This window comes from Camellia sinensis, chromosome 9 (assembly GCF_055761805.1).
Source record: "Camellia sinensis isolate YWXY chromosome 9, ASM5576180v1, whole genome shotgun sequence".
NCBI lineage: Eukaryota > Viridiplantae > Streptophyta > Magnoliopsida > Ericales > Theaceae > Camellia > Camellia sinensis.
Window position 1 is genome coordinate 11,189,433 of NC_138969.1, and position 26,507 is coordinate 11,215,939.

The following is a 26,507-nucleotide window of genomic DNA, read 5'->3' on the forward strand; positions in this document are numbered from 1 at the left end:
CACTCTTTTGCCATCCCTATTTGGTGATGCCGAAAAGAAAAAAGAAAAGAAAAAATGTAGTGCAAATGTCATTGAAACAGATGGAACAGAAGAAGATAGCAGAGGTCAAGCTATATTGCCTTGCCCAGTGGTGGTTGATTGTACCTTCTAGAGTATTTTTGTTTTTATTTTTCTGTGTTTTTATTTTTTGGGGTTTTTTTTTGTTTTTTTGTCTGCAGTTCTTGATTAACCTTTAAATGCGAAACTCTATTACAGTTTCCAAGAGGTAGCAAACTAAAGAAGTCAGATATAAACTATTCCCATACCAAAATTACATCAGACAAATTGGGGGTGGGTATTGAATTCATGCTAGCTTAGAATATATATGAAAAGAGAAGTGCCAGGATTTGGAGTGACAACTCAAAAAGGCCAAAATTGGTTTTCCAAAACAAAAAACCGTCATTGGGTCAATTCACAATGAACTCAACCTGTCCTTCCATCAACAACAACAAAAAACAAAAAAAAAAATCCAAGGCATCTGAAACCGATCTAACCAGGCGGCCATTTCATCTGTCTCCCGCCAAGTAAATGCAGATGGAGATGGTAAACTGATTGACCTGGACAGAGAGAGAGAGAGAGTCAATATGATTTTGCATTGACGAATCAAAAAGCATAAGAAAATCTTGAATCTTGCAACTGCTTGGGATGTCAGTGACATGGGATTTCAACTTCTCCAATTTTTAGGCAACCAAAGCATGAACAAAATGAAATATATATATATATACACATATATATATAAGATTATAACTTACATGCAGCCGGACCACTGTTGATAACAACACGAAATCCATCAAGAATCCCTTCTTTCTCTGCCACTATTTTTGCAGCATAGAGAAGTTCACCCAAAATGTCCCAGTGTCTTGCTTCAGCCTACCAAAGTAACAAGGGGCAACCGCTATTAAAACACCAATCAAGTCAAAGATCATCATCATCATCTTGGAAGCAGGTCAGAGAATGCAACATCAATAAAGTTCCAGCAGATAGTGTTTCATTAATACAATGAATTTCTCTGTGAATCTGCAGTTTTGTTTATGACTTGGAAAAAAATGCTATTAGCAAAAGAGCAAGAAGACATTATAGGGTGCACCATTGCTTCCACACGGCTAAAAATGCATAAGTCATACAAAAAGGGAACATAGCATGCATTTGATTACAACTATGTTATGAACACAGAAGATTTTCATAGAATAGGACATAGATAATACGTGGGACCCACCTTTTGTCTCAATGTCCCATTCTGTGACAATCCTCTGTGCACTTAGATTTTACTCATTTGATTATCAGCCCAGCTAACATATGGAAGACGAAAAGAGAAAGAAAACTACCTTCCCAAGCTGTGTTAATCCATCCCTGAACTTTGGAATGACCAAAACATGAACAGGAGCTTCTGGGTTGATATCCCGAAAAGCCAAGACCTTGTCATCCTCATAAACTATAGTGGAAGGGATCTCCTTAGCAATGATCTTATCAAAACTAATATAGGAAAAGAGAACGAAAATTAAAAAAATATCCTTAAGCTGATTGCAGATATTAAAAATCTAGATAAAGTCAAATAATGTGTAGCCAATTGAATTTTTAGTCGGAAGATCACAATTTTGACAAAGGTCAGTTTAAATATGAGTTCATCTCTTCACATATTTCAGAAAAATATAAACTGAGAGCAAGCTTTAGGTAGTTTGCAGGAATGAGACACTACGAATATATGCTACATATCAACTGATAGGGGCAAAATTATCTAAGAATTTATTTGAAATTTTCTCGCCCGATAATAACCCTCATTTCATCTTACTATGCACATGTAAGTGGTATTTCAAGCAACAAGTACAAGATGAATTTTTTTTGGGGTTGTCTTGTATTAGCAAGGAAGGAACTTGGGATGTGACTTCAAAGAGTATTATTTTCAAAATAATTTCTAATGCTTGTAATGTTACTAAAAACTTCATTGAAGCTTTTAAAATTTGCAAAGCTCAAATCCATTGCATTCCAATTGCAATATCTCAAACTCGATTATGGTGAATGTCATATTAGCATAAGCACTTGAGAAGCATAATTACATGGTTGGAGCTCCAGTATCAGCAGTGGCTGCAGCTTCTCTTGCAGAAGCCTCTTCATCATTCGTTGCACTAATACGAGAGATGGCTCTGTGAAAAACAAAATCAACAGAAATACATAAATACATAAATAGACACTCATACAATTGTTCTGAAAATGATTAAAATAAGGAAAGTGATCAAATAAAAAAAAAAAACATTTGTGTTCATAATTAATTCTGAGAGAGAGGAGAGAGGGTTAATGATTAAGGCGAAAGAATTACAAAATCCTCTATTGTCCTTCAAAAGAATTAATGTGAACGTCACTTGAACATTTTCCGTCAGCTCACAACCAAAACTATTTGATTCGTGCTATTTGAATTTCATATTGTGTGAATCATATGATTCAATTGTGTTTTGCATAATGCATAAAACATCATTTTTGCAAAACAAAAAATGAGATTATATACATTTTTTTTTTTTTGGCACAAGATAGAGGTTAATATGTTAGTAATTAGATTACAATGCGGACCAACGTCTCTTCGTAGACTCAAACCTGAAACCAAACTCACCTTAGCACCTAAGTGCCCTCTCCATGACCACTTGGGCAATTGCCCGGGGTCAAATGAGATTATATTAAATTCACAATTCAATATTTAAGCAAAACGATTCATTCTAGATTTGACAACAATGGGCATAGAGTAGTGTTACAATATATATATATATATATATAAAGAGAGAGAACTAAAGTGAATTTAACAGACAAATATACAACCATCATAGATTTAAATGACCTACTCTTAGCTCAGGTTCATGGAAGAGGGTTGCAAAGTGTAATTTGCCCTAAATAGCAGATTGGAATGTACATTTGTATGTATAAATACATTACCGCTATGTTTGGTTGAGGAATTTGGAGAAGGATTTGGAAAGAAAAATGAAAAAGATGGTAAAATGAGAATAAAATATCCCTGCATCTCACCTAGTTTCATACAAATTTTCTCTTTCTTTTTCCAAATCCCTTCCCAATTTCCCCAACCAAGCACAGCATACAGCAATTCATGTATATATATATATATATATATGTGTGTGTGTGTGTGTACCTGCGAAATTGAATTGGGAGATGAAAAGGGCGATGAGTTTGGGCGAGGAGGGAGTGTCCTCTTACTCTCGATGCTTTGATAGTCCCCAAAGCTCTTACATTTATGGAAGCCCTGTTTTCAAAAACCAAAACCCAATTCCAATTTTCTTCTCTTTTTGTGGCGCTGTGCAGAACCCAATTGAACTCAAGACATATGCATACATACATACATACATAGAGAGAGAGCGAGAGAGAGTACCTTAACAGGAAGGAGTTTAAAGCAGCCATTGATGCGAACGGAGAGAGAGAGAGAGAGAGAATACTTCAATTCACTGCGATTCCCATTTTCGTGTATCTAATTCTCATACAAGAGAAAGAAAAGGGGGCATTTCCTAAATAAGCCAATATAAGAAGGGAATTTCCAAACTAAGCCTAGTTTTGAAAGAATTCTCAAAATGAGCTAATTCGCGGTTCACAATCGCAAGTTCAAGATTTTTTTACCTCCGTCGCCTGAAATCAGTAAAAGTTTAAACTCGCTGTTAAAAAAAGCGAGTTTAATTAAGAACTCGCTGTTAGAAAACGCGAGTTTGATTAAATTTCTTTCCTTTGAACTCGCTATTTACAAGCACGAGTTCATCCGAAATTGCTGTTTGTAAGCACGAGTTTAGCAACAAAAAAAATTCTGCTGAAATCGCTCTTTGAAAACACGAGTTTATCAGAAAGGTGAACTCGCTGTTTGTAAGCACGAGTTTAGCAAAAAATAAATTTCTAATGAACTCGCTCTTTGTAACCACGAGTTCATCAAAACGCACGTTTTATGAAAAAAAAATTTCATCTCACTCTTTAGAACCACGGTTTTTTGCCAAATTTTTTTATGAACCGTGCTTTTAGCGTAATTTTTTTTTTTATTTCAATTTTACTGAACTTTAAAGAAAAAATTTTCGTTCTTTTGTTTATGTTGTCATTGTCTTGGTGATAATATATTTCAGAATAATTTTTTTGGTTCAAATTCTTTAACTAAAACCGTTCTCATATTAATTTTTTTTTCTTTCCTTTTGTCTTTAACCATGAGTTCATCAAAACCCACGTTTTATGAAAAAAAATTTCCATCTCACTCTTTAGAACCACGGTTTTTTGCCAAATATTTTTATGAACCGTGCTTTTAGCGTAATTTTTTTTTTTAATTTCAATTTTACTGAACTTTAAAGAAAAAATTTTCGTTCTTTTGTTTATGTTGTCATTGTCTTGGTGATAATATATTTCAAAATAATTTTTTTGGTTAAAATTCTTTTACTAAAACCGTTCTCATATTATTTTTTTTTTCTTTCCTTTTGTCTTTAACCACGAGTTCATCAAAACCCACGTTTTATGAAAAAAAAATTTCATCTCACTCTTTAGAACCACGGTTTTTTGCCAAATTTTTTTATGAACCGTGCTTTTAACGTAATTTTTTTTTTAATTTCAATTTTACTGAACTTTAAAGAAAAAAATTTCGTTCTTTTGTTTATGTTGTCATTGTTTTGGTGATAACATATTTCAGAATAATATTTTTGGTTAAAATTCTTTTACTAAAACCGTTCTCATATTAATTTTTTTTTCTTTCCTTTTGTCTTTAACCACGAGTTCATCAAAACCCACGTTTTATGAAAAAAAAAATTCATCTCACTCTTTAGAACCACGGTTTTTTGCCAAATTTTTTTATAAACCGTGCTTTTAGCGTAATTTTTTTTTTTTAATTTCAATTTTACTGAACTTTAAAGAAAAAATTTCCGTTCTTTTGCTTATGTTGTCATTGTTTTGGTGATAATATATTTCAGAATAATTTTTTTGGTTCAAATTCTTTTACTAAAACCGTCTCATATTAATTTTTTTTTCTTTCCTTTTGTCTTTAACCACGAGTTCATCAAAACCCACGTTTTATGAAAAAAAATTTCCATCTCACTCTTTAGAATCACGATTTTTTGCCAAATTTTTTTATGAACCGTGCTTTTAGCGTAATTTTTTTTTTTAATTTCAATTTTACTGAACTTTAAAGAAAAAATTTCCGTTCTTTTGTTTATGTTGTCATTGTCTTGATGATAATATATTTCAGAATAATTTTTTTGGTTAAAATTCTTTTACTAAAACCGTTCTCATATTAATTTTTTTTTCTTTCCTTTTGTCTTTAACCACGAGTTCATCAAAACCCACATTTTATGAAAAAAAAAATTTCATCTCACTCTTTAGAACCACGGTTTTTTGCCAAATTTTTTTATGAACCGTGCTTTTAACGTAATTTTTTTTTTAATTTCAATTTTACTGAACTTTAAAGAAAAAATTTCGTTCTTTTGTTTATGTTGTCATTGTTTTGGTGATAACATATTTCAGAATAATATTTTTGGTTAAAATTCTTTTACAAAAACCGTTCTCATATTAATTTTTTTTTCTTTCCTTTTGTCTTTAACCACGAGTTCATCAAAACCCACATTTTATGAAAAAAAATTTCATCTCACTCTTTCGAACCACGGTTTTTTGCCAAATTTTTTTATGAACCGTGCTTTTAGCGTAATTTGTTTTTTTTTAATTTCAATTTTACCTAACTTTAAAGAAAAAATTTCCGTTCTTTTGTTTATGTTGTCATTGTTTTGGTGATAATATATTTCAGAATAATTTTTTTGGTTAAAATTCTTTTACTAAAACCGTTCTCATATTAATTTTTTTTTCTTTCCTTTTGTCTTTATTTTGGGTTAGAATGTGTAATTCAGCATTTTTTTATTTTGTTTGACTAAAGTAAATTTCTTTTGTTTTTCCTTGTGTTTGTTTTGGGTTAGAAGGTAATAATGTAATTGATAAATTTTTTGAGCTTTAGTAAAGCCGTTTTGATGTCAATTTTTTTTTAATTATTATTTCTTTGTTTTGCGTTAGAAGGTGTTATTCAGTAATTTGTTTGGGCTTTAATAAATCTGTTTTCATTTAAATATATATATTTTTTCTTTTGTCTTTATTTTGGGTTAGAAGGTGATAATGTAATTCAAAAATTTTTTTTCACTTTACTAAAGCCATTTTCATATAAATTTTTTTATTTTTTATTTTTTTTCTCTTCTCTTTGTTTTGGGTTAGAATGTGTTATTCAAAATTTTGTTTTGGCTTTACCAAAGTCGTTTTCATGTAAATAATATATTTTTTTTTCTGTTGTCTTTGTTTTGAGTTAGAAGCTGATAATGTAATTCATAAAACCTTGAGGAAAAAACACATAAGTCTCCCACAAAAATACATAAGTAGTACAAACATAAGTCTTGAACAACAATACATTGTGGACACCATGAACTGAACACACAATACATAGATAAACATAACAGTTAGACAGACAAATATTAGCCAGACAATCTGGTCAACTCATTACGGAAACACTTACTCTAACACAGACATTACATATTAATGCATGACCTAATATTGCCGAAGTGTAGACATTAACACCTAATTCGCGCTTAAATCGGTAGGTGGCTCAGAGTCTGAACAATCCGAAAGCTCAGCATCAAAGACAAGCTGAGAATCCTCCATGATACCCTTGATAGCTGCATCATTTGGTTCTGTTTTGTTCTTCTGGGCATCCTTCTTAACTATGTATAGCTGCATATCGCGGGCTAAACTACGGTTCATTTGAGAAATCTCACGTTGTAGTCTTTCACATAGTCGATCAACATTATCAGGATCTTCCTTTTGGATCTCAATAGAACGTGCTTTTGGCACCTTCAATCGATTTTCCCGACATAATCTTTCCATTTGGACTTGCTCTATAAATAGTGCGGGCCACTTCAGAAGTCTAGCGTTTGCTAAACCATATCCTGTTTGATTATCTGATGGTTCCTTCACCAAACCACATGGATCTCGATAGTTCTTGGGCATGACAAAATGTCGCTTCCCAAACCTATCATGATAAGCACAAGAGGCATCTAACGAAGCAAATGGTGTTTCATCTTCAGCATCGCTACTTCCCCTTCCCCCTCATCGTCGTGAACTGTCACCCCTTTGCAAGTTCCTACCATCTCTGCGATTCCCACTCCCTCCCATGAACCATGTAGCCATGCTAATTTTTTTAAACAAATGAATGATAATTTCGTGGGCGAAATGAGTTGTAAGGTTGTGTCTTCACCTTTAGTCGTTTATATAGTTGGTTATGAACAGCTTTAGAAATATGGCCCTGCATGACAATCCCACATAAACGAACAAGGTATGAGTTGTCAGTAGAATGAAAAACCAGAAAAAAGGAAATATTGTGCACCAAGTCACATGACTTGACAATCCATCTGCATATACCGACAAAATAAAGGCATGCTCACTGTAAGGTAAATCAGTGAATTCACTGTTATCATGTGACTTTCTGAATTGAGAATCGCACATATATTAATAAGAAATGAGTTGTCATTGTAATAAAAAAGTCGAGCAAAAAATTGAGAAAACCAAAGTCTGTGCACCAAGTCACATGACTTGACAATCCATCTGCATATATCCACAAAATAAGGGCATGCTCACTGTAAGGTAAATCAGTGAATTCACTGTTGCCATGTGACTTTATGAATTGAGAATCGCACATATATTAATAAGAAATGAGTTGTCATTGTAATAAAAAAGTCGAGCAAAAAATTGAGAAAACCAAAGTCTGTGCACCAAGTCACATGACTTGACAATCCATCTGCATATACCCAAAAAACAAGGGCATGCTGACTGTAAGGTAAATCAGTGAATTCACTGTTGCCATGTGACTTTCTGAATTAAGAATCGCACATAAATTAATAAGAAATGAGTCGTCATTGTAATAAAAAAGTCGAGCAAAAAATTGAGAAAACCAAAGTCTGTGCACCAAGTCACATAACTTGACAATCCATCTGCATATACCCAAAAAATAAGAGCATGCTGACTATAAGGTAAATCAGTGAATTCACTGTTGCCATGTGACTTTCTGAATTGAGAATCGCACATAAATTAATAAGAAATGAGTTGTCATTGTAATAAAAAAGTCGAGCAAAAAATTGAGAAAACCAAAGTCTGTGCACCAAGTCATATGACTTCACAATCCTTCTGTATATACCCACAAAATAAGGGCATGCTCACTGTATGGTAAAGCAGTGAATTCACTGTTGCCATGTGACTTTCTGAATTGAGAATCCCACATATATCTATAAGAGATGAGTTGTCATTGTGTATCAAATAATCGAGCAAAATATCGAGAAAACCAAAGCCTGTGCACCAGGTCACATGACTTCACAATCCATCTGCATATACTGACAACTCTCTCCACGATTTGACTACTCAATGTTTGAAAAAATGAAGCTTATGTAGGCAATGTTGTGTTTCAGTTAGCTATGCACCATTCGTTGTTATGACCTACTATTTCTATCAGCGTCATTAGAACGGGTTCCAATTCTAGTTTCTATACTAAGAGAATCGTCAATTTCTAGTTTCTACACAATTCCAATTGGGTTTTAAACTTAATCCCCCAACTGGACCAACCACTTGGATTTGAGCTTGTTTGTCCAGGACCCGAAGTTTAGTTTTCTGTCAACCTCCCATTCCTTACCAGAGTCATCATTTGTACTGGACTTACAAGAATTGGAAGGCGACTCTTTCTTCTTTCCTGATGGAGATTGAAATTCTTTACGTAGAGGATTCTTATTTGACGAGGCCCAGTTACAGGAAGCTTTTCACCGACCTACCTGTTCTGTTTTATGTGTTATTGAAGGCGGTAGTTCGTTTCACCGAGTTTAGTTTTCTGTCAACCCCTCATTCATTACCAGAGTCATCATTTTTACTGGACTTTCAGGAATTGGAAGGTGACTCTTTCTTCTTTCCTGATGGAGATTGAAATTCTTTGTAAATTGATCCCTATTTCAGCAGCCCCAGTTAAGGGAAGCTTTTCACCGAGCTACCTATTCTGTTTTAGGTGTTTTAAGTATTCACATAATTCAACATACATTAATCCATTCATTAATCCAGAATTGAGAATCGCACATATATTAATAAGAAATGAGTTGTCAGTGTAATAAAAAAGTCGAGCAAAAAATTGAGAAAACCAAAGTGTGTGCACCAAGTCATATGACCTGACAGTCCATCTGCATATACCCACAAAATAAGGGCATGCTCACTGTAGGGTAAATCAGTGAATTCACTGTTGCCATGTGACTTTCTGAATTGAGAATCACACATATATCAAATTGGTGTTCAGGTAAACCAATTGCGTTTTAAATTGCTTACTAGAGTCATCATTTTGACTGGACTTCCAGGAATTGGAAGGCGACTCTTTCTTCTTTCCCCATGGAGATTGAAATTTTTTACGTACATGATCTCTATTTCACGAGCCCAGTTAAGGGAAGCTTTTCACCGAGCTACCTGTTCTGTTTTATGTGTTTTAAGTATTCACATAATTCAACATACATTAATCCATTTGTTAATCCAGAACATTCATTAACTCATTGCAATTCAATAAAGAAAGTCATGAACTAATAAATGTGCTGTTATAAATGTAGTTATTTCATAAACTTCAGGTTCATTAAACAAATACTTCAAATACATCCGTACGTTAGATGAACAACAACATTGTCTTACACTCCAGACAAAAACAAATATATATGAAAGATAAAGGTGTTTGATTTCTCATTCCTCATCTGACATGTAGTAGTCAGAGAGATATTTTTCATTGTTTAAGACATTATTTCGCTCAATCACTTCCAAATCTCTATTGCTTGCTTTTGCCATTTCGGTGGCTAGCTGAAGCATGAAATGTCGACATCTTCGCATCAACATTCTGTTGTTCTCCTTCTTAATTCTACTAACTGCTTTTTCATAGACATTTCGTCTAGCCATGGTTAATGAACGACGATGAGGTACCGGTGCCCCAAAGTTACGTAGATCATTAAACAATCCTTCTTGCTCCGTTACCCTGAACGCCCATTCTGCTCGGATACCAGCATAATAATCCTTCGGACTCGAGTACTTTTCGCTCTTGTAGTCATAACTTAGGCCAAGTTTGGCATGAGACAAAAAAGACAAAAAGTCAAAAAGTCACTATCCTATTTAAGTCACATCATCTTATTTAAGTCACATCACCTCTCTAACACATCACTTCAAACCCAACCCAAACCCAACCCATATTTCATAAAAAGTCAAAAAGTGCACTTATTTAGTCTTCCCAAACTAGGCCTAAATGGAGGTAGCAGCCAGACTTTCGGATTTCTTTGTTGGCGTGAACTTCCTGCACCTCTTGAAGACATTGTTCCTAAAATAAACAAACAAATAATAATAGTAATTGTAGATATATTACTATTGTTATGACTTGAACAAACATCATACTGGGGTTGTCGCTATTTATAGACATCATACTGAGGGTTAACTAGAGATGATCTAGTGACGATAATGCATGTTGGGGCACTATGGAAGAAGTGATACCCGTGATATTATTTTTTAGCTTTTTATTTCATACAATCCTGAGTACCCGTGACTTTGTGTACCTGTGATGTAGTCACGGACGTGGTTGTCAGATAAAGTCATCATTGTAGGACAGAGGATGACACTGCAATCCCTTCATATTGGAGCAGTGAGTTGTCAAATAAAACAATATGCAGTGAGTTGTCACATCGCCTCATGAAACTATTTTTTCATGCTTACTTTTTTAATACAGTAAGTAGTGACTTGGAATTGACGATTTCAGTACAAATTGGTATTTTCAAAAAATTATAAATGAAATTAAATCCTTAAATTTTCTTTGTTTTAAACTAATATTCTTCATAAACAACCTATATTTTATTTTATTTTCACTTATTGAACTTCACAGTCATCCTATTTTCTCCTGTTTCCATTTATTGTTTCTTTTTGTATATTCTGCAATGTGATAAAAAAAATAACGCATTTACTTGCGCTGCAGAAAGTCACATGCATCACGTAATTTGAGGAAAAAAGTGACAAACTATATAAGCATGGCAAAGTCAGAAAGTCAGATGCATTACTGCATCACTGCATAAAGCGACATGCATCACTGCACAAAGTCACATGCATCGTTGCACAAAGTCACATGCATCACTGCATTGCTGCACAAAGTCACATACCATCTGAACTTGAAAAACAAAGCATCCAAATTATTACACCGGTTCAAGTAATTGGTGAGCATCACTGACAAATGTTGGACGTATCACCGCGCCGAGCATCAAGATTTTGAAATTGTAATTTCACATTTATTTTTTTTAAAAAAATTCAGGCAGAGAAATTTGACTACTTAAGACGTTTAGTCGGTTGATCAGCTTGGTTTTTATTTTATTATTTTTTTTTATGTTTTTACTTTTTGTTTTGGAATAACAATCAATTGTGCAATTCATAAAAGTCGAAGTGACAACTCCTATCAAGTTGATGCATAGTTGTTCAGGTCATAAAAGTTGACGTGACAACTCTGATGCATAGTTGATTACAATAATTTCATACATACAGCTACCATGTGTATATATGGTATAAATATCGCATCATACCATAACAAAAGTTTTACAGCTATTTCGAGCGATATCATCATGAGATATACGGTGGTTGATCTATATTCAGTAATGGGTCGCTATTGGGTTGCAGATGGAGATGAATTTGAATACCCAATGAATCCAAATCTGCGTTACTCACGTGCCACCGTCAATACCATGAGAGCTGAGTGGGAATTTCGCAAAACTTGAGCAAACGTTCTCGTTGAGCTATGTCGTGAAGTTAATCTTAAATTTCCTCGCCGGTTAGCCATGTGTATGCCAACTGACACTCCACAGTTGTTGCAAAGGGCATTGCATCGTATCCGCGACGAGGTTAATCGCATGACCCAACGTTTGCAAAGGTTCGAACTAATGAAGACCGCAAATGAGCATGCCGAAGATGGGTTAAGGGATGATGCACACCAGTACTACGCCTGGAGCATGGATGTTATGTATGAATCTGATATTGAGATGTCAGATGATGATGATAATGAATGAAATTGTTAGATGAACGCCCAAACCATTTCTGTAATGCATGCAATTTTTAATGCTTATCCACGACTTATCTTATCAATGAAGGAAGATATTTCAATTGTTTTCGAATATTTATTGTAATTCTACCTTTACTTTCTCTCCGTTATTGTTATTTTGAAGAACGCTACTTGAACTAGACTTTCATGATTTCATGCATTATTGATGTGGAATATAATAATGATACTTAATGAACAAGGTATGAGTTCATATTGATTGATAGTTGAAATACTTGTGTTTGTTTAGATATTTATTTTGTTTCCTTTTTGTTCATATTGCTCCCCACAACTATCCATTATGCAATGTTCACATTTTTTTCCCAGATTTTTGTTGTATAAAATTTTTACAAACCTGTAGCAACACAAGTGGTCCTCCAATCTCATTTAATCATAAAATCCTATCAATTCTTATCATTTTTTTCCTGTTTTCGTTTTCATTTGTATGGAAATCATCAAAACAAGTAAGAATAAAAAATTGTGAAATTATATTTTTCGAAGAAATAAGTATGACACATTTACATCATCTGTACAAGTTTGATATACAAAAACTATAACAAAAACTATAAATAAAATAAACTATACACTCCACAGCACACCCGCTAATGCCCTAACCTACCCCCAGTCTCACAACCCCGATCGTGGACCTCTCTCCTCGGTCTCCTGCGGTAGACTCTCTGAATATCTGGCTGTTGTGGAGCCTGTGACTGTGACTCCCCCTGTACTGCATGTGCTGCCCCTGATCCTGGCTGTGGCGGAAGATCGGATACTACTGTGAGCTGTGAAACTCCATCATCTGGTGCAACTGTATCAGGATCTGCAGCTGGAGCTCGACCTCTGCCTCTGCCCGCACCCCGACCTCTGCCGCGACATCCGCCACGACCAAAACCTCGGCCTCTCCCGCGCGCTTTGGGGGGGGCTCAATATGGCCCTCAGCGTCAACGTGGGAGATGTCAGTGAGAGCTGCATCATGTGTACTCATGGTCGCGGTCGAACTGTCTGGTGGTAGTAACTGGGTAGGTGGGGTAACAACGTCATGCATGTATCGGGGCGGTGTCCAATCAGGGTTAGGCACATAAGGTATGCCAGTATGCTGCGTAAGAAGTACGTCGAGGGAATCTGTAGATATGTATGGGGTAGTATGTGGTAGGGTCGAAGGTAGTGTGGAAGGAGCTGATGTGGCAGGCGCTGAAATGGAAGGCGCTGACGTGGATGGCGCTGATGTGTCTGGAGCACCTGCTGAAGTGTGTACACCGTAGTGGCCGAAATGCAAACGATCTCCCCGATAGGCAACCTAGAATGCCTGGTACAATAACTCCCGGATCTCTGCAACGGCCTCCAAGGCATATTGTGCATCACGTCTCAAATGGGCGTCCTCAGCCAAGTGAAACGACCTCCCAGCTCCAGCCACCTAAACAAACATTCAGACGTATTATTAGGCTACAGTTCACTGAATGTAAATCAAGTATGATTTTAATAATTATCTGACACATAATATGATACTCACCAATGCCTCAAGATAAGGGCCAACTCCCTGATATCCAGACTCAGACACGTGGCTCGGATTCCCGACTAGTAGGTGTGTATGTCGCCGATACCACAACATGTAAGGGTCGGAAGAGGGGATCACGTCATCGCTGTAGTCAGCCTGTACAATACTGTCCCGGCGGGCATCCCACAACTGTATATATCGCATAAAAAACAGACGCCAGTCAGTGCCAGCTCGGCCACGCCTATCAGTGACGTGCAACTACCACTCAGTGTCGAACCGATCCAGCACGAACTGCACCCGACCAAACTGTCGGAGGACACGATGGGGGAGATGCCACTCAACCACGTCAAAACAAATAAGTGGCACTCTCGCCATCCATATCTCCTGACCCAGTCGGCAGTAGTCGGGGAGCGTATCGAGGACCCCAGCGTAAGGCTGCCAGATAAACTACAATGACGATAAATAATTTAAATTTTGCTCGTAAACTCAAAACATATACAATGAAGAAGACAACTAAAACGCAATCAAAAAAGTTCATACCTCGCCCTCGATCATGCGGTCCAGCTGGTCTCTATAAACTACCACTACATGGGTCGAGACGACCTCATGGCCCATGTCAACCCTCCACCGGCTAGCTCGCGGTCCGGTGGGCAACTGCATGTCCCCCTCACCCATAGGAAGCTCACCAAGACCAACCGGTTGCCGCCTAGACGGGGCAATGCGAATCAATCTCTCTCATGCCCAAATCTGCAATAGTTTGAATACAATTACAATACTGATATATGGCTATAAATATGAATTGACATGTAATAAAATTGTTACTAACCTGTAGCAACACAAGTGGTCCTCCAATCTCCCTTGTACCCACCTGAGCTGCTCGACATAGCATCCTATACAACCATGCCAGAGCCGCGCTACCCCAGTTGTACGGCCCAATCTCCTCAATGTCTCTCAGCAATGGCAAGTACATCAGCTTGACCAGGTTCTGTGACTTATCAGGGAGAAGTACCCCCCCAATAAGCCACAGAATATATGCTCGGGTATGCTGCTGTACCAACTCATCTGGAGCATGATTTGGAAGATGAGCAAAGTGCTCGGCCAGCCACCTCACCCTCACTCTACCTGCCTGTAAATCTGCTGGTGTAGGTGCTACTCCCAATAGCTCAGCACATAGGGCTATCCACTGCTCCGTCGCGAGAGAAGAGTCAACTCCAGTAACTGCTCGGCCATCAATCCGAAGACCATATAGGACGGATACGTCCTGCAACGTGACGGTGGCCTCCCCGATCGGGAAATGGAATGTATGAGTCTCTGTGCGCCACCTCTCAACGAGAACAGTGATGAGTGCGTGGTCTAGTCGAATGTGCTCGATACGATACACACCATAGAATCCCGCACGTAATAGATACTGCAAGACTCTATGGTCCAACGGATGCTCCCACAATCCAGAATCTGCCCGACGACATGTCAACACGGTGCGTACCTCATCCTGCACAACAGAATTACCAGTTCAAATAATAACATTATCCCGAAATATACAACAAAATGCAATGTATTTTAATTGTAGCCGTAAAGTGCAACAAACGTTATTGCATACCGGACGGTCCCATATATTGTCAGCCCGATGTGTCTGTCTGAACAGTGGAACCTCCTCAGGTACATGTGTCATGAAGCCTGTACAACTGAAATTATTGATCCATATCAAAAGCTCATTTAATCATAACATAATAACAGAGAAAACTGTAATTATTGATTTTGTACTGAACGATGTAAAATACAATGAAGTAAATGTTATGGGTTCGAGAAAAAGACAAATTTATGTGCCACTTACAGGGAAGCAATTCGAAATTAATGATTACATTTATGGCATATTTGACAAAACTGAAATATTTATTTTGTAATGCTAAAAGTTTGAATAAATTATAAATTTTGCAAAATACATATAAAATTTTGTAATTGTGAACAAAGACCGCAACATTCCAATTTTTAAAATTTTAATTTATAATAGGTTAATTTTTTTAAAATTTGTAACTTTTTTAAATTATAAAATGTGAACAATGATTGCAGCATTCGATATTTAATTTATTCAAAAATATGAAACTTTGAAATGGTAGAAGAACTACGTGATTAAGTATAGAATATTGTAATACACATTTCGAATCAAGTACTCCGTGAAAAACTAGTACACATTTTCAATAAATTATAAAAGTTTGAATAAATTGTACACATTTTCAATTTTGCATTACACATTTTTTACTGAAGTACACATTTTGTAATACACACTTCAAATGTACGACCCCGTTTACAAATAAAGAATTTAAAAATACATAATTAAATGATCTATTACAAATGAAGAATTTTAAAATGATATATTACAACATGTAAGTATTACATAGTCTTCATCGACCAAGTCGCACCGGACATGTTCGCCTGTCATGACCTGTCTGGTGGCACTCACTGCAACGAGCTGTCAAACGCCTGTCTGATATATCCATCTCATTCGGAATACGAGCCATAGATGTACGACCCCGTTTTACTTCTTGCAGACGAAGGTCATTAGGCATTAAGGTCCACTGCGGATCATCCCAATAATCTTCATGCGGTATTGGGTTGAATTTAGTTTCCCAAACCCTCATGTATACAGGAAGCCTGTATACTGGATCAACGTACTGGAATGGATTGTCACCGCATTCAGACATTACAGCGAGCATATGAGAACATGGATAGTGTCTTATCTCATATTTCCCACAACTGCACGTGGGTTGATTCATCCGCACAATTTGTCTATTGCAACCTCGTCCACGGCGAAAAGATGTTTGCACCTCAAATACACGGCGGGGCCTATAAGATAATATTGAAACAAACTAATAAAGTTCATGTTTTTAGATGTAATTAACTTAACAACATAATAATAACAATTTTTTCACATTACAAACTAACCTGTCATACGATATCAACTTGAAAGTATTTCCCCTTGCGATACCCTCCTCCATAGTTCTTTGCATCTCTCTAGGGTATTGGAAGTCATTGCATACATCTGTTTCAGCTTGGGCTCCCATCTCGTCAAAATATTTGACGAGTCGTCGAAATGTGAATTCAACCATAGCTGAAATAGGTAAGTTCCTTGCACCTTTCAATACGCTGTTGAAACACTCTGCATCATTACTGGTCAATACCCCCCAGCGATATCCACCGTTATATGCAAGGGCCCAGTCCTCAAGATTCATCTTGTGGACCCAATCGATGGCTTCTTGGTTAATAGCCTGTATTTGGTCTAAGTAACCATTACACTTTCGTCGTTGATCAGCACTCTTTGCTTTCCACAGAAGTTGTTTGAGCTCCTTATTTCTGAAATGTGTGTTAAAGTTACTGCAAACATGTCGAAGGTAGTGCCGATGATATCCAACAAATTGGAGCGAGGGATTCAGCCAATGCCGCCTCACAGTAGCTAAAATACTCTCAGCTCGATCAGATATCAAAGTCACTCCCTGTCGGTCCATGACAATATGTTCCTTGATATTTTGAATGAAGAACGACCAAGACTCCAAACTCTCCCTGTCGACAACAGCGAATGCAAGCGGTAATATTTTTCCATTGGCAGTGACAATCGTTGCTACAAGTAACACACCAGTGTATTTACCGTATAAGAATGTACCATCTATAGTTATAACAGGCCTACAATATCTAAAGCCATCGATGACGGGTTTGAAAGACCAGAAAACAAAGTGGAAGACGGGTATAATGGTTGCATGCCCGGTATATCTATGCTTCCATGTTACGATGGTGCCAGGATTAGATGTCTGTAATGCATGCATGAATTTAGGCAATTGCCTGTATGATTCATCCCAATCACCGAATACCATTTTAATTGCCTTTGCCCTTGCATGCCACGCCTTCTTGTATGATATACTATAGTTCATGGTCTTTTTTATATCTTCGATAACATTCTTAATTGGCATATCAGGTTCATTCTGCATACGATAATCAAATATGAGTTGGATTATCTAGATGTGAATACTATAAACAAACAAATATGTATGTATATGTAAACATTTATTTTTTATACTAACCGCAACTTGTCCCAAAATATGAGAAGCAATGTAACTGGAGCTAATATTAGTGTGGTCCCTGTTCATTCGTGGGTATAAACAATGGTGAGGACCCCTGTACTGCTTTATTTCAAACAGATCATGTTTCCTACTAAGAGATGCACGCAACCACCAACTGCAGTCGTGCTTGCAAGCAGACACCCAAAGGTCTCGCTTGGAGGTTACGACCTTATACTCTCGATTATTTGTTGCATGGTACAATTTCACAGCATATAGAAGTTGCTTCTTATCAACAAAAACCATTCCTCTGTCCAACTCTGGATTTTCAGCACTCCAGATCCGGTTACGGGGAACGACATCACAGGTACTAATCTCAAAATCACCACCCATGTGAATGTTGTCATAGAAAGGGATTTCAACTCTAGGTGGAATGGGGGCATTTTCAGGTTGAACGGGAGCATGGGCATCATATTCTTCATCATCATCATCATCATCATCTGATCCACCTAATATATTTTCTTCCTCACACATTTCATTGTCATCATCGTTTAGGGCGACATCAGGACCGTACATGTCACTGTCAGCAAACTGCACCTCGTTCACTGTTTCAGCCATATTACCAGTAACTTCAACCGGAGTGGTATGATGGCTGCATGTCGGCACATCTTGTGTGTTACTGTCAAATTCATAACCATATCCACCACGTGAACTTGATTCTACACCATGGCCCTGAAATGACTGTTGTGTGTAGCCCAATGGATAACATTGATCTGATTCATACATAGGAGACTGAAACGCTGTTGTGTCAATCCCATGCGTCAGCAATGTAGTGAACGGACGAGAATCCATATGTGTCATGTTCGGGATATTGTGTACAATCTCTTTATCAATGTAGACTTCCAAACAATTTGGTGCTTGAAAACTTGCACCGATACTTAATACGGTGTTCAACGCCTCATCGTCATTGATCGGTAATATCTTGTATTTGCTGTGTGCTTGCCACTAGCGATAAGAATATCTACATTTGAAGGTCAATCGGACACTTTCCCCGTAACTTGCCACCTTTGACGTAAACATCTCCTCCAAATTGGTAAGCGTGGTGCCAATTTGCACCGCATATATCCCTTTCGGCTCAGCATCATATGCTACGCCTTCATCAGGATCCCGAATTATGTTTCCCCCCAGTAGAAAATAATTGGAACAGTCTCCATATACTTGCTTCAATTAAGACAAAAAACATTAAAATAGCAACAATATACTTATATCTCCTTGTACTGTAAAAGAATTATATGAAATTATACTCATTCAATTACAATTACTTGTGACGCAAAAACTGTATTTAAGTAATCATCAATTATAATCCAACATTCATTATTGATTTTTTAATTAAGATATGAGTTAAAATAATGATAATGGTTTAGATTTTTTAGCTTTTTAAGAAATACATCTTACAACTTATGAAAAAATTAACATCATCCTCTTATGCTATGCTTTTTACATTACTTATTATGAGTAAGACCATGGTCTTGTGCACATTAAATGTAATTCAACTAACAGCTTTATTAATTTTGGATTAATTAGAAAGTAACAACATTTGTAATCATTAAATAAATATAATTTTATTAGTGTGATGAACATCTTAATTTTATAAGGACTTGTTATTTTACTTCTGAAGTTGTAATTTAAAATGTATCAAAAATGTCTGTGTTACATGGATTCTTGAAAACAAATCAAGTAACCATATCAGACACTTGACACCTAGATAAGTGTATCATATGTATGGTTGATACTTCTCATCAGGTATGCACATATCCACGATTTTAGCCAAAAAAAATTTTGTTCTGAACTCACTGTTATAAACCACGATTTAAGCCAAAAAAAATTTTCTTCTGAACTCGCAGTTATAAACCACGATTTTATCCAAAAAAAAGGACTTGTATACTCAAAACATATATATTAAAATGTGATCAGAACATCACTTATGTTATTGGTAGCTCAAGTGGTAGTGCAATGGTGATGGCCAGGCAGAGGCGTGGGTTCAAACCACGCCAACTCCTTCTCAATTTTCAAAAAACTCAATTTTCAAACAACTACCTCGGCATCACCATTGCACTACCACTTCAGCTACCAACAACATAAGTGATGCTTTGTTCACATTTTAATATATATGTTTTCAGTACACAAGTTTTTTTTTTTTTTTTTTGGATAAATTCATGGTTTATAACAGCGAGTTCAGCAGAAAAACAAATTGGCTAAAATCGTGGTTTATAACAGCAAGTTCAGAACAAAATTTTTTTGGACTAAAATCGTGGTTTATAACAACGAGTTCAGAAGAAAATTTTTTTGGGCTAAAATCGTGGTTCAGAACAGCGAGTTCATAATAAATTTTTTTTAATTAAAACCGCGTTTTGTAACCACGATTTCTTAATCAAAATCGCGTTTTGTAACCACGATTTTAAGATTTTCCAAATTCCACGCGGGACAGGCGCAAGAATGTTGAAATCGTGGTTGTGAACCGCGACTTAGCTTATTTCGGGAATTCTTTCAAAACTAGGCTTAGTTTGGGAATTGAATTAGTATTTTGACTTATTTTGGGAAATGGCCCTAGGTTGTGACCTTATATAAATTATAAAGTGTTGGTAAACTTCATTTATACATAAAGAAATTTGATTTATACATATTCGTGACCACGCTTGTAAGTAAAATATGTAAAAACGTGTTTTCAAAACACATTTTGAACAAAAATTCAAAACGAGTACTCCCTCTTATTTGTCACAGACACTGACACTCACTCTCTCTATCTCTCTGTCTGACACAGATACCAACAACACTTCCACTCACATGAAACATATATAATTTTTAATATATATAAATTTTATTTTATACAATTCAAAACAATTAATTTTTTTAAATTTAATTTGTCTTTTTAAATAATTTATTTTTCAAATTATTTTTTTTTGTTCGAATGAATTTTTTTTTTTTCCAAATAAACCTCAGGGGTGTCAGTGTAATTTACCTTAAAAAAAATTTACATTTTAAGAATTAAAGTAAAAAAATAATCATTTTATATAGTTGATTATTATTTGCTATTATCAATTATTATTATATATATATAATAAAAAAATATTGGTATGAATTTTACAAAATAAAATTTATATATATTAAAAAGGCTATATGTTTGATGTAAGTGTGAGTGTTGTGGGTGTGTGTGTCAGAGAGAGGGATAGAGAGAGTGTTTGTGAGTGTCTGTGACAAACAAGAATCAGTGCTGATTTTGAATTCTTTGTTAAATTTTTACATTTTGCTTAGAAGTGATTATTATCCACGGGTCAACAATAAAACCGTGGTTTGCAACCACGTTTTCTGAAGATAGAAAGAATTACTTAACCACAGCATGGTTATGTATAAATCAAATTTTCTTAATCAGATTTACTTTAAAAAAGTAATTACTTCAAAATTTTTGTATAAATAAAATTTCCTTAAAAGCGTGATTTGTAACCTAGACAGATATATCAATAATTTTGAATATGAAGACATTACGAAGATTCTTCTTTTATTTTTCTGTTCATATAATTTTATACTATAATTTGTATGAAGTATTGTATTTATTTAGTGCGATTGGACAAAACTGGACAAGTCATACAAAAATCTTAAATCATAGTGTAACTTTTTCTATGAAATTATTATTTTTTCATTGAGTTCAAATAACTCGACTGATTTTGTATGACTTGCACTTAATTTTAATTTCAAACATTGTTCACGTCATTTTTTATAACTGGTGGTCAAATTAGTGAGATTTGTGGACAATTAAAGAGAATTTACTTTTATTGACATTATTCCCTCTGCCAATAGGGACCTTAATGACAAAGTTATTTGATAGGTTATTTCCTATGACATTATTCCCTAACTTAGGGAAATAACCTCATCCGAAATAACGTAGGAAATAACTTAGGGAAATAACATAATAAAAAAATCACCGACCTGAAGCGAGTCAAACTTGAGTTTCATTAATATTAAAGAGCTCTTATTATCTGTTAGAAATTAGGTATGCTCCTTTCAGATCTCAAGTTGAAATCTCAGTATGTTTCATTAATTGAGATTTGTCGGATCTACGTGGAATGGACGTTTGGTGTGGATTGTAAGATTAGTTGATAAATACGTAAACTGATTCAGACATCCGACTATCATAAAAAGTTATAACTTAATTGAATAAACATAATGCAGGCGCATAGAGAATAAGTCAATTGGATAATTCAAGTGGGTCAAAATTATCGAGAATGACTCATTTTATAAATCAAATATTTTAATTTTTTCAAACATAATTCCTAAACAAATTTGTTTGTTTTTTTTTTTTTTATATCAAATGTTTTCATAATAGCATTTTCCATGACGACTTGGAAGGCCTCTTTTCGCAAAAAAGTAAAAAGTAATGTTTTGACTTCTAATTTTTTGTGGATCAAATTATTCAACCTCTAATGTTTATATCAATTTTTTGTAGATCACTTCTAAAAAGTCATTTATTTATATCAAATTTATAAAAGGGAATGTCATGAATTTTAAGGAGGAAAAACTCGAAAATGAAATTCAACCGTAAATGGGGCAAGAAATTCAAATAAACTATACTTTTTATATTTAACCACGATTACATTTGAATTTAGTGCATAAATTTAATCAAACCAATTTTTCTTATCGTAGGGGCATGTGGCATCAATGGCATATTTTAAGGTTTTCTTTTATTTTTTATTTTTGGGTCAACATTCTAAGTAGTTAGATTTTTAATTTGTTAATAAAATTTTAGTGTACTACTTAAAGGGTCACCCATAGAAAATATTAAGCAGGCCTACACTTCAATTATCTGACTTTTCTATTTTGCCATATCCCTATCTTTCCTGGCCAAAATGATGAGAAAACTTCCATAGCAATTTCTTATCACAAATTTTGTTCCTTACTTTTCAATTTCTTATTCTTACTTAAAAAATTGAAAGTTAGAACAAAATTATTTTTGTTACTTTATTAATTTTAAGTTATTACTACTCCACATCACCTAATTAATAATAATTTTTACAGCCAAATTAACGTTTCTCTTTCTTATGTAATTATTATTATTATAGATAATTATCTATTCATTACGTAAATATTATTTGTTCCTAAAAAAAAATTATATAACATTATTTAAAAATTTTAACTTATCATAAATTTCTTAACCCCTAATTTCTGACATAACCCTAATTTCTGATTTCACAATTTAAAACCGTTAATTGAAAAATGATTTCACATTCATCAATTCAAAACCCTAATTGAAAACCAAAACCCTCATTTCTGATTTCACATTCAATAGAAAACCATAACCCTCGTTTTCTTATTTCAGACATAATATTTAAATTTTGCTAAACAGATGCAACATTCAACAGATTTCACATTGAATAGAAATCTGATTTCACATTCAATACAAATCTGATTTCACATTCAACAGATTTCATAATTATAAACAGATTTAAGATAAATATAAACCATTCAACATTTACATTCAACAGATTTCTAAACAGATTTCACAAATATAAACCCTAACCCTAACCCTAACCCTAATTTAAAATTTAAGATTTCACATTGAACAGATTATCTATAATTAAAATTCAACAAATTGTCTATAATTAAACACATTTAACAAATTCAACAATAAATTATCTATAGCAAAAGATTTCACATTCAACAGATTCAAGTATTTTTATTTGCTATGCATATGAAGATAATTTTAGGGTACCGAGATATGAAAGGCATTGATGTATTTGGATGTATTTTTATTTCCCCTCTTTTTCTTTTTACTTACCAAAAAAAAAAAAAAAGCAATGAGAAAAACTGGTACGCTAGGTGGCATGCTTGTTTCTTGTCGGTGTCTAACATGTGTTGGACACGGTACCTATTTTGGAGTGTCCATGCTTACTAGCTTGAGTCTTATTTGTATGGACTTTTTTGAGTTTGAATGTTGTTGGATTGATTTGTGTTTTATTATGTTTTAAGAGTCCATGATAGTTTGGTAATATTACTTACAAAAAAAGAGAGTTTGGTTAATAATTAGTTTTGCTGGATGTGGGTTTTAGAATGAGTCCATGGGTTGTATTATTGGTGAATATTGTTATTGGGTCTTATATATGATGTCTTTATTAAGTGTAGAATATTTTTAGTTAGTCAAAGTTTTTAGTTTATTAATTTTAGTCATAGTTCTTGTAGAATTAGGAGGTATATCAATCTGGGAAAATGGGTCAGCCACTTTAGTTATCTTAACAGTCATGGGTAGGATTAAAACATGATTTGGGTTTCGGGCTAAACAGGTTGGTTCAAATCATGGCTCACGCTTGGGTATAAGGGCCGAATCAAATGAAAATCGGTTAGGTCACTTACTGGAAAAATTTTACTATAAAAAAAGTACTAATAGAGTTAGGAGAGTCCACCAACCTATATATACTTGTATAATCTTGTTATTCATTAGAATTGAGAGTTTGAGAATTTGTGTGAAGCTTTTGAAACTTTATGTAATGCTTTATTTAGACTTACCTTAGGGGTCAAATCTTTTTAAAAAAAAAAAACCTACCTTAGGGGTAATTCTTATGGAAGTTTAGGTAGAATTTGTAAATTTTTGTCTTCTCTTAGTTAAAATTACTGTTGCTGGGGTACTGTCAGAGCCGTAAAAAGTCCCATTTTCAGACTCCAAAACATTATGTCTTGATTAACAATCAACCTTAATCTATTCCCATACTTTTGGCCCTTTTAATTACTAACACATAAAACATCCCAAAACAGCAGCTGTCCAGAGGATCCAGCAACCTGCCTTCTAGAAATGAATTCTAATTCTAGCCTTATTCCTCTCCAAAAATTGGATTCTTTCTTCATCTTAGAACCCTAAAACCTAACAAACCTTTCATAGCCAAAACCCACCACAAATGAATTCTAATTCTAGCCTTATTCCTCTCCACAAACCTTTCAACAAATTATCTATAATTAAACAAATTCAACAAATTATCTATAATTAAAATTCAACACATTCAACAAATTATCTAACCCTAACCCCAATTTATTATTTCACAAATATAAACCGTAACCCCAATTTATTATAAACCGTAATAAATTCATTATTTCTGATTTATTATAAACCGTAACCCTAATTTATTATAAACCGTAAACAAATTCAACAAATTTATTATTTCACACATTGAACAAAAATTTCACAAATATAAACCGTAACCCTAATTTATTATTTCTGATTTCACAACATTTTATTCACGAATATAAACCCTAACCCTAACCCCACATTCATGAACCCTAACCCTAATTTATTCACAAATATAAACCCTAACCCTAACCTCACATTCATGAACCCTAACCCTAATTTATTCACATTTTCACAAACATAAATATATTCACAAATTTAAACTCTAATCCTAATTTATTCACAGTAAGGTAGATGATAGAAGCCATACCAACGAGAGAGAGAGACAGTACTGAATCAATCAGAGGGAGCTCCAGAGAGAGAGAGAGCAGCGAGCTCCAGAGAGAGAGAGAACAGAGAGTGAAGAGCGAGAGAGAGACAGCAGCGGAGAGAAGAAATCGTGAATGGAAAACACGGGGCTGGGGGGGTTTAAATAGAAGTTCTAAAATCGTGGTTGTGAACCATGATTTCACTTAAAGAAAAAATATTTGGTCTAAACTCGTGGTTATGAACAGCGAGTTCAGAAGAATTCTATTTTTTGATGAACTCGTGTTTTGAAAAGGCGATTTCAGCACGAAATCATGCTTGTAAAGAGCGATTTCAAAAGAAGTTTAATCAAACTCGCGTTTTCTAACAGCGAGTTCTTAATCAAACTCGCTTTTCCTAACAGCGAGTTTCAACCTTTACAGGTTTCAGGCGACGGGGGTGGAAAAGTCTTGAACTCGCGATTGTGAACCGCGAGTTAGCTTATTTTGAGAAATCTTTCAAAACTAGGCTTAATTTGGGAATTCCTTTATTATTTTGGCTTATTTAGGGAAATGAGATGAATATTTTATATAATTTTTAAAATTTGTTTTTCATCCTACTTTATTGTTTTGGTAAAGAAAAATGATTGATAAATGTACATCGAAACATGATAATTCACACATTATCATAAAAGTCAGACGATCTATCAGACCACTGATCGAATGGTTGGTGTCAACTTTATTAATTGTAGTTATCATTTTTGTTAATTGTGATTGTTTTTGTTAATTGATGTGTCAATCGGATGATTGACATCCTTTAAAATAGTCGGGGAACATTTGATATGTCTAACGATTTAGATGAGCCCAAAGCCGATGAATGTAGTATTGTTTGTTTGATAAATTATAGGGTAATTTCTGATGTGAATATTTATTACAGTTCTTTCTTTTATTTTTTAGAAATTATATCTCTTTTTTGAGATTTAAAGTTTCATTACAGATTGTTCTCTGAAGTTTAAAGTTTCATAATAATTCTCTCCCTTACCGTAATGATTATCATACATAAAATTAAATTAACAGAGGGGTCAGTGTAATTTTTCAAATGTGAGGGGGTGAGCTGTAATAAACATAAATCTTAGGAGGTGTCAGTGTAATTTACCCTAAATTATAAATACACTTTTGAAATTTAGGTCTTGTTTGTCATAATTTTAAAAAGTTAAAAGGTTAAAAAAATTATTATTTTATTTAAGTTACATCACTTCAAACTCAATCTATACCCAACTCATATTTCATAAAAAGTCAAAAATACACTTATTTAAATTATCCCAAACCACCCCGACTTAAATATGATTTGTGTCATGTACTTCTAAAA

General features: G+C 34.6%; 1 protein-coding gene across 1 annotated transcript; it reads right to left on the reverse strand.

Annotated features, from left to right (window-relative positions):
• Positions 1–266: 266 nt before the first annotated feature.
• Positions 267–25,847, reverse strand: LOC114265899 (14 kDa zinc-binding protein). The gene is made up of 7 exons (XM_082886124.1): positions 25,714–25,847; positions 3,407–3,528; positions 3,170–3,331; positions 2,094–2,180; positions 1,365–1,512; positions 792–909; positions 267–596 (listed from the first exon to the last, which is right to left on the reverse strand). Exons 2-7 carry the CDS (start codon positions 3,433–3,435, stop codon positions 529–531), a joined length of 612 nt encoding a protein of 203 aa, XP_082742250.1. The 5' UTR covers positions 3,436–3,528; positions 25,714–25,847; the 3' UTR covers positions 267–528.
• Positions 25,848–26,507: the final 660 nt, after the last annotated feature.